The following is a 14712-nucleotide window of genomic DNA, read 5'->3' on the forward strand; positions in this document are numbered from 1 at the left end:
TCCTGGATTGTGGTCATTGATAGCTGGGGTCTGGCTGGCTGTGAACACCTCAGATACCAAGTGATAGTGCACTGACGTAGTCCATCTTTCAACATACCAATGACACAAAGGCACTATTCTCTTTATAAACAGAGAATATTTGTTCCTCTCTGTGTTTTTGTCCTGATTTTCACCAGGCTTGAAATTCAATAAGTTAAATCACTCCAACACCTGTGCTCAATCACCTTTCTCACTAATGAGGTGATTATACAGCAAAGTCACTTCTGTATCACAGTCAGCCATGAATGATCGATTAATTAAAATGACATCAGAAACATGTAATAAAGATCAAATTTGTATTGCTTTAATTTATTCTTCTAAAAAGATGCAGTACATGCATGGAGTGATGTTTTTTTTAAGCTCAGTATATATAGTTTTCTTTATAGATAGTTAAGCAAACAACCAGCAGTAGAAATGACAATTTCCAAGAGTTCCAGCTTTCGATACAATACAACACTAATGTGTGTCTCTGTATCCTGTGTATCTGTATACTGTCTGTATTGATTAGGGGCCTTCAGCTACTCTGGCATTGTGTAATCAGATTTACTAGGGAGAATATTTGTTCGAGCACAGCTAATATGTCTAATTATCTAAGTGTTCACCACTTAAGGGCTATCTGACTAGACAGTTCCAACTATGTGGAGACCAGGTGGCGCCACAACCTTTGAGACTGGCATGTCTCAGAGCTGAGCAACCCAATTCGTGTGACCAACAGTACTGTAAATGATAAGGCCACAAAAAGTGAATAAAGGATATAACAGCAGAGAAGAAGTAGAAAAGTAAGAGATTAAGTTCCTTGCTTTGCAGATAAACATTTACACACACTTGGAGTCCTCATTGATGAACCAGGTATTGGGCATTGAAAGAGCACATCTTTACGTTAAGGAGCTGTATTCTTCTGTATTTGTAGGAATATTTAATTTTCCTTTCAAATTGAGTCAAAATTTACCACTATTGTTTATGCTTGTGTAACAGGGCTCAGTACACCAATCACGTTACAGAAGTGTCATCACTCTGTTGAAGCCTAGACAGTGTAGAAGCCTGTTAGCCTGTAAGCCTGCAGAAGACCCTGTCTATAGGCTCAGCGGGGTCTGTTGCTGTCTGGGGAGTGATGCTGTCTCTGCTCTGAGCCCACAAGGGACCATGTTTGAATGCTGTCAGGGGCAGTTTGTACAGAGGGGAATTATTATTTCTATGAAAACTGTCGCCTTTTACCAGAAAAAGATCTGTGTGGCACCTGGGTGCTTTAGGGCCTGTCAGTGGGAGTGGCTTGTTGAGTGGAGAGGGCCGAATGTGGTGTTTTGTGCTCTGGAACTCAATCACACTGCAGTTACATAGTCTTTAAAATACCAGTTTGTGTCTTTCTGGTTTCATTAATGGTCTTTTAAAGTATTACCCCATTTATTTCTCTACCATGAAATTGCTCCTGGACCATGGAAGAAGGCACGTTTGTATTTGCCTGTATGTGCATGGGCTTCCTCCAGGAGCTCTGGTTTCCTCCCTCAGTCCAAAGACATGCTGGTAGATGAATTGGTTTCTGGGACAGTTGGCTATGGTGTGTGTGCTTGTGTTTGTGTCTGTGTGTGCCCTGTGATGGACTGGCGCCCCCTACAGGGTGTATCCTCCCATGGCACTGAGTCGAAAACACACCTTCACCTGCTAACGTGGGCTGGCAAAGAGATGTGTTCACTAGATCTCCAGTTGGCTGAACTTTGCTAGCTAAGCACTTCCTCAGACTAACCGGTGAAAGACTGGAGCCCTATAGCAATCTTACATAACTTCCCGCGCTTTAACAGTGATATGTGAAAAGGCACTGTTCTCAAAAGATATAATCCTTTATGAAATACAGTCGTCTCTCTCGGGCGTTCCTTGAGGTCCTGGTGCTCCAGACCTCACATTTTCTTCTTTTCCAAACGCCTGTCCTCCATTGAGGTGGCTTTCTCCACACTCATGTTCTCCATCCTCCAGCTTTGGAAAAACAGTATCCCAAAGACACTGCTTCTGCTTCACGGGGAGGAAGTGGGAAGGAAGCCAGCGCTGTCACCCTGAACCACAACAAGCACTTTCAGCTCTTTTATTTGCAGCTATTACTGCAGCAGGGCTTGCTCTCTCCTAGCAGTAATGAAGCGTGGCGGCTAATACCTTCATGCGGGGTGGGGGGGGGGGTTGTGGCTGTGTGTGTGACTGTCGGCCTCTGGGGTCCAGACACTGGGGGAGCTGACCCTGCCAGTCACCCCGAATCCTGGGCCTTCACCCCAATCTGCTCTCCCTCCATCGCTGCAGCTGCCCGCAGACCTGGCCTCAACTGGCCTCCCCTCCTCCCTGCCAGCTGCTGCTGCCCCCCAAGAGCACACGCGCAAGGGTCCCGATTAGTTCAGCCTCGGGTCACTCCGAAACTGCTGAGCACCGCTTCACACAGCTGAGGGCCGAGGCTGTGCATCACACACAGAGGAAGAGAAACAAGCTTCTCCCAGCCAGCTCCCACAGAACCAGGTTGGGCTGGGAGGGGGGCAGGAGAGAGCACGTTAGAGAGGAAATGGCTGACAGCATGAAAAACGAGCCTTTCAGTTCTCACCCTCAATCACCATGAGGAGCTAATTCAGCTGCTCCAAACTGATCAGCGATAAGCAGTTCGCTGCCTGCCTCTTCACTTTTTCTTCTTTGCCTACCAGTGCGCTGGGGTGAATTTGCACTGTAATCTCTCTATGCTTTGCTACACACACACAGAGAGCATTTACAATCATTTTCAATTTGCCTTGCCTACAACACACACCCCTGCCACGCTTGACCACATTCTCCTGCTCAAGCTCTGTGTGAACGTGGGTGCGTGTGCGTTACAATAAAGCGGTTTCCTCAAACAAGGCCTCCAAGTGTAATAATTCTCTTTTTGTGTTAAGTGTTAAGACAGCTCTCTCACTCATGTCCACCTGATTTAACTTGGTCTTACAATGCCATGAACCTCCTGGAAGTGTTTAATTTTGTTATTTTGTGGGGATTTGGCCAGCATCTTTGTCCCCATGAAGAAGAGACTCTGTGCTTCCATTTTCTTGACAAGGGTCTGTTTACTTGGGTCTAAGGGTACTTAGATTACTTTAATATTTGTGTTTTAGAGTTGACATAGGTGTTCCAATCATTTGTGGAGCTGCAGTAAAGCGAATCTAATTTTAAAACAATGTTAAAAAGCCAGTGGCTGTTCAAGACCTGTGAAGGGACTTGATCCCAGTGTGTTCACAATCCTCAAAGGCACCAGCAGTGTCGACTTCTTGACACTTGACACTCTTGTGTTTGACTTCTTCAAAACCCATCATGAAGCATGAACCAGAGGTCACAGCTGGAAAACAAGAGGAAGCGTATTTAAATCTGACAATAGAAGGCGCTTCTTTATACAAAGGGGTGTAGGAGTATGGAACAAGCTACTCAGCTACTCGTTGTTGAAACCCTGGCTTCTTTCAAGAAGGCTGGATGGAACCCCTTGAACAATTAGCTAGTAACTACCAAATGAGCAAAATGGGCCTCCTGTTGTTTCTTACCTTTCTTGTCTTCTCATGGCTGGAAACTGGGGCATTGTTAAATTTCTAACTGCTTTATTCAGTACAGGGTCGCGGAGGAGCTGGAACCTCTCCTCCTGGGAAAGCTAAGGTTGCTGCTGGAAGAGGTGTTAGTGGAACCAGTAGGGGGCGCTCACCCTGCAGTCTGTGTGGGTCCTAATGCACTGGTACACTATAGTGACGGGTATGATTATTATTATAGTATCCCAGCAAGCAATGGGCGCAAGGCTGGATACACCCCGGATGGGCACACACAAACACAGACACGCACACACTCATACCAGGGCCCGTTTTGCCCATAAGCCAATTAACCCACCAGGATGTCTTGGAACTGTGGGAGGAAATCGGGAGGAAACCCACATGACGAAGGAGAGAACATACTAACTCCACACAGACAGCACCCCAGGCCTGGAGCTGAACACAGCACCGTAGCACTTCGAGACAGCCATGCTGACCCCTGCACTGCTGTGCTGATTTCTAAATTATTTTAGTAAACGTGTATCTTATTTCCAGCTACCAGAGTGGAACCAAAGTATAATTGTTTACCCTCATTCATGTACTTAAGTGAGGATTAAAAGCTCAAGGACTCTTCCTTTGTAATCATCAGTACACTCTGGCTCTTCCATCCAGGAGAAACTCTTGCAGGCGGGGTCTGGGTGGATGTACTGCATGTGCAACACAGGTGCACGTTTAAAGCTGAGTGAGGCGTTGTGTCTAGAAAGGCTGAATGACATCTCTGTGGAAAGTTCCTTTCACAGTTGTAAGCTGGTGAAAACAGACCTCACCGGCAGCTTTTCTGCGGTATTTGTTCTTTCCTTTGATTCTTGAGCCCGCTGGACGCACGCTGCTTCTGTGGCAACTGGGCGCAGCAGGAGGCCTGGCTACCCACGAGATAAATGCCAAATTGAGCCGAAACACTCGAGGCTAACCGGCATTTATTTCAAAGGGGTAGTCTTCCCAGCTCCTTTTTTTTATTGTTCTCCCCCCAAAAATCTCTCCTTGATGTCTTGTTTCTGATTCTCTGACACTTGCATTTGGCTCCTTCTTGGCGCGACTTCAAAACGCGCCTCAGGGGAGCCCAGCTCAGAGCCACAGAGACAATTCCTCAGGAGAATGAATCCAGTGGCTCCTGATTCAGGATCACCAGCCCTCCTCACTGTCAGTCCTGCTGGCTTTGTCCCTGTCTGTGCGCTGGTGGTGGTGGCTGTCGCACTCACACGCGGAAGGTACTGTATTTTTTTTTCTCTACAGCTGTCCTGTCCCAGCCCTCGATCTGATTGATTGCCTCTTTGTTTATCTTGGCTCTGTGAAAGTGATCAATGCCACTTTTAATTAAGACGACTTAATTCACCCTTTCGGTGGTCAGAACAGAAGAATGGAACTGTCGGGCCCCTGTCCATCTGTTTGGAAATGCGTCTCTCAATTGCACTGAGTCTATCCAGCACGTCGGGAGAGTCTGAAAGACTGGATCCCCAGCTGCCATTAGAAACAATGAGATGCAGACTTGAAGTCCCTCTGAGTCCAGGAGTGTTATGAAAAAACTTTTGATTCTCTCTGACACCATCTGTTTGAATTACAGACAGGGAGAAGCTGTCCTGCTTGGATCATTCTCAAGAGCAAGCAGAGATGAGCAAGAGGCTGTTTTCAGTCAGGAACACAGTTATAAAACAAAGATAAAGATCTGATGTTGTTCTTGTGCACCAGTCTTTTCCTGCTGTGCAATGTTTAGATTGTTTCACAGTTTTATTAATCATGCTTAAGAAATCACCCAGTCTCAGCAAATTCCTGTATCTCTTAAAAATAAACTCTCACACACAACTCTCATTATTTACAATAAAAAATACAGAGCATTTACATCTTTTAATTCCATCCTTGGTCAAATACGAATCTTATTAGTATGTATTTTGCATCAGTTATTAAAGAAATAATGCAAATATGTTAAAAAAAGATATTTCTTAACAGATCAAACTCAAGTCTACTAATACAGTATGTCCAAATAACTAAGGAGAACCTGAGAATAGAGGTATTGTGACACATATTTCTATATGCTGCATTGCACAGGAGGTTTCGAAACATGTCTCCAGCAGTTTTAAAGTATAATGGTTTGTATACAGTATAATGAACCGTCTGTATATAGCGGTATTACTTTTGTGATTTTAGTATTTGGAAGTGTACAGAAACAATAGAATTAGTATGTGAAGTTACATTTAATCAAAACCCTTTACAGAAACAGTTGTGGGGGTCTGGAACAAGCTGTGCAGTCTTGTCGTTGCTGCCGATACTTCTGCTTCTTTCAAGAAGCGGCTGGATGAGATCAATCGACTGCTAGCTAGTGAACGGGCTGGGTTGGCCACACGCCTGTCCTGTCTCATTCGTCACCTGTCATATGTTCTTGTATGTCGTGTGTATGGTCTCCAGTGACGTAAGAGATGTGTTTCTCTGTGAGTGGGTCTCACAGATGTACTCCTTGCAGTGTCCTCACTTGTAACACAGGACACACTGTCTCCCCAGCACTGCGGCTCTAAGCTGTGATGGACATGCTGGCACAGCAAAGACGCCACAGGGCCAAGCCAAAATCAGATTCTTTGACTCCGCCGGCATTGGATATTGACACAAGGCATCGAGATTTGGGACTAATCCTAAGGCTACCACTTCTTAAAAGCAACATAATCAGAAAATCACCCAGCTTTTCCAGATCCTGTTTACTTATTGATTAGCTTTGCAGGGAATTTCCTCCAGAAACAAAAATCTGTTTTGCTTTCTGATTCTTGGCATTTGAAAATTAGTTTTTGGCTGTTTTCACACAATTCCTCTAACTGGTCCTCTAACATTTCCTCTTAACTGGTTTATAAAATCACATATTGCTTTGGACCAATCAGCACAACTACACAGCATATAGGATACACTCTACAAATATTATGGTATTTCTCCAAATTCCTTATGTATGGAAATTAGCGCACTTTGCAATTCACATACAATACATGTACTATAAAGGTACAACAAGTTCATCTAAGTTGAACTTAATGTTACTGGATTTCCCTTTATACTTTTACTCAAGCCAGCAATATACTATGAAAATAACGCCATCATTAGAGAGTACACTGCCAGTGAAATTTCAGATAGAGAGACAGGCATCTCTGATTTATTCTGACACTCATGTTCCACGGTGCTGCGTGAAGATTATTCCAGATTGTTTTCCTGCTCAGATAAGGGGCTGAACGATGTTTGTCAGAGTGCAGCATTAATTTCTGTAACCTGAATGTCTGGCCGAGCTGTGTTGATATCCTAGTCTCTGCAGAGATGGTTGCTTTAAGAGCTCTGTCTCTCTTGCTTCAACTGGTGACAGTCTAAAGGTTAATTTAGAGTTTCTGTACTTCTCTGCTGCATGATCATGACCTGATGGCTTTCTGGATTGTGATCCAGCTGAGCAGTTAGTGACTTGATCAGAGTCACCTTTATGTACTGTAATTACCTCAACTAAGAGCTCAATTAAAAGACTGAAGGACTGGAGGTGGGTCAGAGCCGGAGCAGGACTAGGAAACAAAACAGCAAGGGCTTTTATTTTTGTGCAAGGATTGTTTTGGAGGATGGGAAAAGTGGGGCACATCCTGCTCTGCAGCGAAACAGAGGCTTGGGAGAGGGCCGGTTGGCATCGCTGTGCCCCCCGGTGGGGCCGAGGAGCCAGGCGGAAACTGACTCTTGATTTTCTCCCGCAGGGTGTACGACTACCAGCGCGTCCCGGCATCCCTCCCCCCGGCCCCCCGCGGCCCCAGCCTGCCCAAGCGCTCGCGCCAGTGCTCGTCCAGCCTGCGGAGGAGCAGGGACAGCCTGGCGCCCAGGAGCGGCAGCCGGCCCAGCAGCTCCTCCGGCAACGCGGCCAGAGCCAAGTGTGAGGGGGACTGGGGGGAGCAGGCGGGGGGGGGTCAGTCTCACTGTGAGCTGTGTGTGTAGCTACAGTAGGCCAGCTCATGGAAAGCAGGTACGAAATGGCACCACAATGGCAGAACTCCAATGTCAGACACTTGCAAAATTAGAATTGCCCTTGACAGCTGTAAGACATGTTTAGAGTGCTTGGCAAGCATTCTGCAAGTGCAAGGTGCTGACAGTCCGGTCAGTTTATTAACACTTTTACTGCTAACAAAGCATGGGCAGAGACGTATTTGAGCTGTCTACACCTAATTGACAAGACTACACAAAAAGAACCACAGGTGTTGAGGGTTCACTTAGGTAAAAGGATTATATTTGAGGGCTGTTATACGCACAATTAAACGCACAGTTACACACACACCATCACAGCTATCTTCTCACTGGCTCCAGTGAGACCGTGAGCGTGGGGTGTCAATGCTGGCTTTCTGTGACTAGTTTGTCTTCTTTGTTGTACAGAGTAGGGACACTGGTTCACCTTTTGGTTGGGGACACAGCAAAATGACAATGGTGCCGCAGATTCCAGTGAAATCATGAGACTGTAGTTGTAGGTGATGTGAGGGGTAGATGAGGTTAGTGCTGTGTTCTGCCAGGAGGTCTGTCTGCTGGCCCTGACTGCTGGGCTCCCATCTCCGTGCCCGGGCACTGCACTGTGCCCGCTCTCATCTGCGCGAGGGTGATCGAGCTGAGTGATGAGCCTCACGTGACTGGAAGCTCTGCACAGTATTACAAGGGCTCTCATCACCTGTCACCTGTCTCCTCGGTGTGAAGTGACAAGAGCGCTAATGTATTGGTGGAGCAGAGAGTGCAATAAGAAGCAGAGAGCTCTTGTGTCTGATGCCGTAGGTGCCAGGGATATTGAGGGAGTTGTAATCACTTAGACTGCAGAAAGTTGGCTTGCTGTGGAGTTCCAGAGATTTGATTGCCTGATGTCTGTGTGTGTCGTGCCTTTCTCCCTCCCTCGGTAATGGGGCGCTTCTCTGGGAGCACTGTAGTAACAGCTTCAGGGCACAGCGAGAGGCACCAGATGGTACCTTCATTAAAAGCTTCTCTACTGCAGGCCGTTTTTTTTCCAATCGTGCAGAGCCTATCAGGGCATGCAATTATACCAAATTAATAGTGCATAACAAATAAGAATTGTTTATACGGGTTTATTATGAACCTTAATAGTTTTTACTGCCAGCACATGGGAGCCGAATTAGTTTGCCTTTTGTTGCTCAGAGGTCAAAAGCTTCCAATCACATTTTATGGATTTTTTTCTGTCTCTTTCTCTTCAGTAAACGTGACAGGGCAGGCAAGCTGAATGCAGAATTAAATGCAGGTTGGCTGAGCTGTGAATACCCTGTGCTCTATTGTGTGTTCAGGAGGCAGTTCTGAGGAGCTGAGAATGGGCTGTTAGGAACCCGTTGTCTGTCTGGGCGGTAGAGAAGCTCTTGCCGAAGGGTGTCATTATTTTGAAGTGATGGAATTGTTATTTTTTTGTCGGCAGCCGGAGCCTGTAGTACTCTTCTGAGTCTGTGGTTTCTGTTTCCCTGAGTGGCAGCTGTAAGGTTAAGGTGACAGTCCTGCACAGATGAGGAGGGGGTGAGTTAAGGCAGAACCTTTGAGTGGAGCTGCAGAAGAGCTGATAATGGAAGCTCCTGAGCGCTCGTTAGGAAAGGAAAGGGGCAGAACTGGGAAAGGATGGGAGCCCTTAGCCCTCAGTTCCATGGCCGAACCTCTCTCTTTCTCTCTCTCTTGCAAAGCAGTGAAGGCTGAGGAGCTGCGGACGATAAAGCGAGAGCTGACCTTGATCAAAGTGCAGATCGACGGCCTGCTGGAGAGCCTGGACAGGATGGACAGGCAGAGGGGCGATCGCACAGGTGGGGCCTTTGGTTTCATGCCCCTCGCCAGAATAAACGAAAAGTATTGACCCGCAAACTGCAGCCCAGGTGCCGTCCTGATGGCAGCCTTGCAGCTGGTGGGAGCAGGAAGCATCAGACAGACGACAAGCCACTGTCAGGAAGTTCCTGGGTTTGGCAAGGCCAACAGTGCTTAAGGCAGAACTTGTGACTCAATTGAGGTCCTAGTGTGTAAACTGTCATGGGTGACCTGTGTGCCTCAGACCAACAGCATTCGTGTCTGAAGGGAGGCTTGGCCACAGGGGAGGGCTGCAGCGTTTATGAGTTTTCATTCCATCTCTGTGTCTGATGACCTCATTGTGCTGATCATTACTTTGAGTGGCCCAATTTAGCAATTTGCAAAAGACCTCAGCTGTTGCTGATTTCAAGACACACAGAAAGCCTGCTGGAGTCTGGATTGCTGGATTGGTTGCCGTGCACCTGCACTGTGGCGAGACAGTTATAACGTCAGCATCTGTGCTGACCTGTGGCTTCGATCTGAAGTGCCTCTGTCTTGTTTTGCTCATCCCCGCGCCTGGGAACTTTCCATTTCTTTGTTGTTATTGTCATGCATCTTCTTTTCGAATTTCCACATTCATTTACTTCCTCTGCAGCTCTCCTTAATTACACCCGCCTTTCAATACCCAAGCAATCGATCCTCTGTGATACCACCATTGATGGACGATCAATGTTGTGAATCAGATTGCCAGCTTATATTTTAATGACCCAAAGAAACAAATGTGAGTCTAGACAGACAAAGGACTGGAACCTACTAGTATTGCCATCACTGGGGCTGAATTTAGAAGAACAATCCAAAATCTTTTGGAAACAGAATGCTTTGAAATGTGTTAAGTATTAACATCCTAAGTGGTTCAACGGGTAAAACTCTAGCAAGCTAGTATAGCAGTTAGAGCTCTATGATTGTGGATTCGAGCCTGTGTTGTGTCAGAAACCACATACAGGGCAGTGATGTCTGTGAAGGGCATGTCTCTCTCCTCTGGTCAAAATGTGAGTGGCTTGAAGGTGGGGGGGTCAGAGGAGTCTGCCTAAGGTACTGGTGTGGTGGATTAGCTGCCTTCATAAATAAATTAAACATTTTAACAATAAAACAATAATTTAATTAATAAATTAAAAATGGATCTTTGTTTTTGCAAATGCATTACTGTTGAAACACTGTGTGAAATGAGGACTGGTGGATTAGTACACATACTGTAAACCTTGTGCTGATTATAATTGCACTGCAGAGTCTAGCTGAAATCGATTGTTTTTGTGGATCATGTTATTTGCCACATATATTCATTTTTCTTTGATTTTGTCAAAGGGTGTAGGCATTGTTGTGCAATGTGCATCAAAACATTTCTAAATAGTACTGGAAATATTTATATAAACAAAATTTTAAAAATGAGTACCGAATGCACATTTGACATTATTTATGGAAAAATCCAGTTTAGCTAGTACTGTACATGACCATTCTGACTTTCTGCAGTGTCACTGGCTGTCAGTTGGCCATCAGGGACATTGCCTCCAGGCCTGTGTAAGCAGAGGCAGTGACAGCCCTGGAGCATTTTAACTTTATGGTGAGCTCTGTGCTTTCTGGGAAGGAATCTTATGACAAGGACAAAGGCAGCTGTAGAGAATGAAGGCTTTATCCACTGGCAGGTTCCACCTCAGGTTCACGTTTCTCGGAGAGAAAACTCCTGAAACTGGGCCAGCGGACAACTTACTGTAAGCGGTCAAGGAAAAAAGTCCAAAGTCTCCAGAAGTGAAGTGAAGGGTCAGTTCTCCTGATGACACAGGGCGGTAATCTGTGAGCAGTGCGTGTTTGCCAGCGTCCCTGGTATAAGGAAGGGTCCTGAGGTTTCCTGAAGAACACTAGAGAGCACACAACGGTCTCCCTGACTGTGTCGCTACCCAGAAGCCTTTGCTGAGGCAAGGAAATAAAAATTTTATACTCACAATTTCCTCTGTTTCCATACTTGTTTCTAATACTGTATGTGCCCTGCATATACCTTTCAGCATGGCCGCTGTTTGGACTGCGGCTACAACCTGTAGCTTAGCTTCTCCGGCTCTGAACCGGTGTATTAATAGAGTCACGTGCGGTATTGTTCTTGGCGTCTTGCACGGTCGCGCTGCCCAGGGAACCCCTCTCTCTAACGGCCGGCCTCTCTCCTGCCAGGATCCCCCCCTGTCAGGGACAGCAGCACTGGGGGCTCCCCCTGCCGCCTCTCAGCCAGCAGCCCAGAGGGCTCTCAGAGCAGCCACAGCCCACGCCGCCGGGCCCGGAGGGAGAGAGAGGGGGACGAGAGCCCAGAGCTGGGAGAGGCCAGCGAGGACGACCGGCACACGGTAACCATAGCAACGGGGCCCCTGCCCAGGGGCCTCCTGCCTCAGCGTCAGGCTGAGATACTGTCGTTCTCATGCGCTGTCACATCGGCGCCATAAAACACAGCTTCCCAAAGAGCCAGACTTGGAGGAGCAAGTCCGCCTCTTGAGTGCGCACGTCGGAATTCCTGTCGCTTTATTTTCACATCCTCCACCCCCGCTTTCATAAAAAAACTTCTTTTCACGTTGTCCTGACGCCGCTCCTCGTGAGAGGTTGCCACATTTCTGTTTGGCTTTTCTCCGGCTTGTCCGATGAATGTAAGCTGCTTTTCCCTGGAATTAGCAGGTCTCTGTGAGCTTCCTCATGCCTTCGCTGCACCTCATGTGAAGGGGATGGGGGAGTGTAGCTGTTAACGCTGCTGACTCACAGGTCTTGATTCCCGGGTTGGATTCTGAACTCTGTTCTCTCTGTGTGGAGTTTGCATGTTGTCGCTGCGATCGCCACATCATCCCACCTCCCAGAGACATGCAGGTTATGTTTTGATTGGCTGTTTATGCTGTGTCCAGCCCCTCCAGGGCTAATTCTCTGGTCCCAGATCGTCAACCGGACTTCTTGTGGTATGCTATCTCCCGGTCACAGCAGGCCAGAGACCAGCTGTTCTTTATTACACTTAGCTGGGCTTTTAACAAAGTATACCACAGTAAAGGTTCAATAAAGTTTCAGAAACAGCTTCACCCACACTGCAGGGCCTTGACATTTCTAACTTAAATCTGTTATTTTCTTCCCTGTTTAGACATAAAACAAATGTGGCTAAGCTGCGGAGGTAAATGGGTTTGAACATTCTCCCCAGATGTGTGCTAAAGCAGAGATAAGCTTAATAAAGAGACACAGCAGTTTGGTAAATTACACTGAAAAACTTGTATATCAAGTTCCAGTGTTGCTGAACAGGCATTACTTTTTTCAAAGAAGCTGTTTTTTTTCCCTTTACTTAGACACTTCATTAGGCACAGAGAAATACATGTGCATACTATACAGACACACACTGCATGTTCCTGGTATAAATGCAAAACACAACACAGTGCTCCCCTGGGTGCAACAACATGAGCGCGCACACATGCACAAACACCCATATTCACTCATACCAGACACACTCACGAACTGTGTATGTGTCTGTGCGTTGTTCTTGTTCTCTCTCTGACTCACACACACGCTAGTAATGAGATGGAGTTTTTCTCTGGGGTTGTCCTAGAGTAACAGTATCTAATCTAGCCTTGTTCCAGACCAGCGAAGTGAGAACTGTCTTGTGAGACACTGAGAGAGAAAAGAAGAAAATAAAAGGAATAAACAACAAAAGCAAGCATTTTTCTTGTCAGGCTGGGGGTGAGAGAGAGAAGGGGGGTGGGGGGGGGGGTTATATATAGAGTGTTATTATTCCCTGAAACAGGAGGGTAATTATCTGTAATTACTTTCAAGTGTGTGCCTACCTGGGTGACACATTAAGTACCTTCCATTACAACTATCTCTCCGAACAAAGCAAGGCATCAATTACCCTGCTGAACTGCTGTGTGCTACCTGAATTGGGGTTCCCAGTCAGCTCTCACTAATATGGGGGCCTATTGTTTAACTGAAGGATGCCAGTGGATTTATACTGAGCAAGGAGAAAGTGCTCTACAGGAATGAGTCAAAACAGTAACAAGTCTACCATCCCTTTTTCTCCTGCTCGGATCCAGGTTCCTTTTTCTTGTGTTGAAAATGATCATAGAGAATGCTCATCCCTTTATGAAGCTCCTCCAATAGTGCACTAGACCCCAGTCATTCTGGGAGACTGGAGAATTGCATCTGGAACTACGGGAAATCCAATTTGACCTCTGCGCTTCCACAAGACTGCGTGTTGTCATGCATGAGTAAGATATCACGAGTGGCGCGAGAACATTGTCTCTATTAGTGCTGCACAGTCATGGAGCCATCAGCACATGCCATGATCTCCATTCATACTGTACTGCAACCCATACCATTGCACCTCCACCTCTGAACCGGTCCCCTTGTGCAACACGACACGAACACTCTCTCTCTGCACCCACAGTCATGCTGCAACAGATTGAACTGTGGCTCATCAAGCACAACATTGCACCAAGGCAGGTGTGTGTGGCTTTGAATCAACACAGAGGCTGAATCAGTGCATCCCAACAGTTTGGGTTTGGCCAGTTTCTGTTTGGATAGCTTCATGCCCAGGAACGACACGCTGCTCTATGCTGTTTAGAACCATGTCAACAGCCTAGTAGGCTCTAATGCCTTCGTCCTGGAGCTGCCATCTTACTGTACAAGATCAGATCTGGCCCTGGTGATGTCCAGGTCTCTCTGCAGCAGTTTGGGATGCAGGACAATGTCAATCCTGGAGATGCCTCAATCAAATGCTCATCATGCACAGGGGAGGTGGCTGTCTCCCTGCTGTCAGTCTGGAGATGAACCTGTCCGAACGCACACTGACACTCCTGCCCTCATTATCCCACTAGCCTCTTTCCTCCTGCCTTGTGCCAGTCATGTGTCCCCCAGCTTTTCGAACCCATGCTCACGGGTGCAGTGACGTGGACACTGCCACAATCACACACACACCTGCATGTCTGCGCATGATTGTAAGATTTCATTTTCAAATCATTTTTACTTAAAATTAGTAAATATACTGTATATGTCTGGGGAAATAGTGGAATATGCGTCATTTCTTGATTTTAGGATCGCCCATTATTTTTTTGTCATATGCTTCTGGTTACCTAGCACAAGCTGAATGGATTTAGTTAATTACTTGTTTTTCAAGGTAAGTGAATTAAGTGATTTTCACTGATAATTTGGTAATGTATACATATGGAGAAATTTGCAATCAATGGTATTTAAAATGAGCATTTCATTGGCTCATCGTGAATATGGGATGCTAGACTATTTACGGTACACTAATTCATGATGTTCTGGCAGGACAATGGATATTTTCAAAAATGTCCTGTGC

The 14712-nt window shown here is 46.4% G+C and overlaps 1 protein-coding gene across 2 annotated transcripts in view; it reads left to right on the forward strand.

Annotated features, from left to right (window-relative positions):
- Window positions 1-14712, forward strand: part of LOC148816974 (heterogeneous nuclear ribonucleoprotein C) — a 64800-nt gene that overhangs the window by 46335 nt on the left and 3753 nt on the right. For both annotated transcript variants that reach the window (XM_088938653.1, XM_088938652.1), the window contains exons 4-6: window positions 7304-7476; window positions 9260-9373; window positions 11568-11737. In XM_088938653.1, coding sequence (XP_088794779.1) covers window positions 7304-7476; window positions 9260-9373; window positions 11568-11737 — 457 coding nt within the window. The remainder of the gene's footprint in view (window positions 1-7303; window positions 7477-9259; window positions 9374-11567; window positions 11738-14712) is intronic.

This window comes from Atractosteus spatula, chromosome 21, assembly GCF_055471065.1.
Source record: "Atractosteus spatula isolate fAtrSpa1 chromosome 21, fAtrSpa1.hap1, whole genome shotgun sequence".
NCBI classification, from domain to species: Eukaryota; Metazoa; Chordata; class Actinopteri; order Semionotiformes; family Lepisosteidae; genus Atractosteus; species Atractosteus spatula.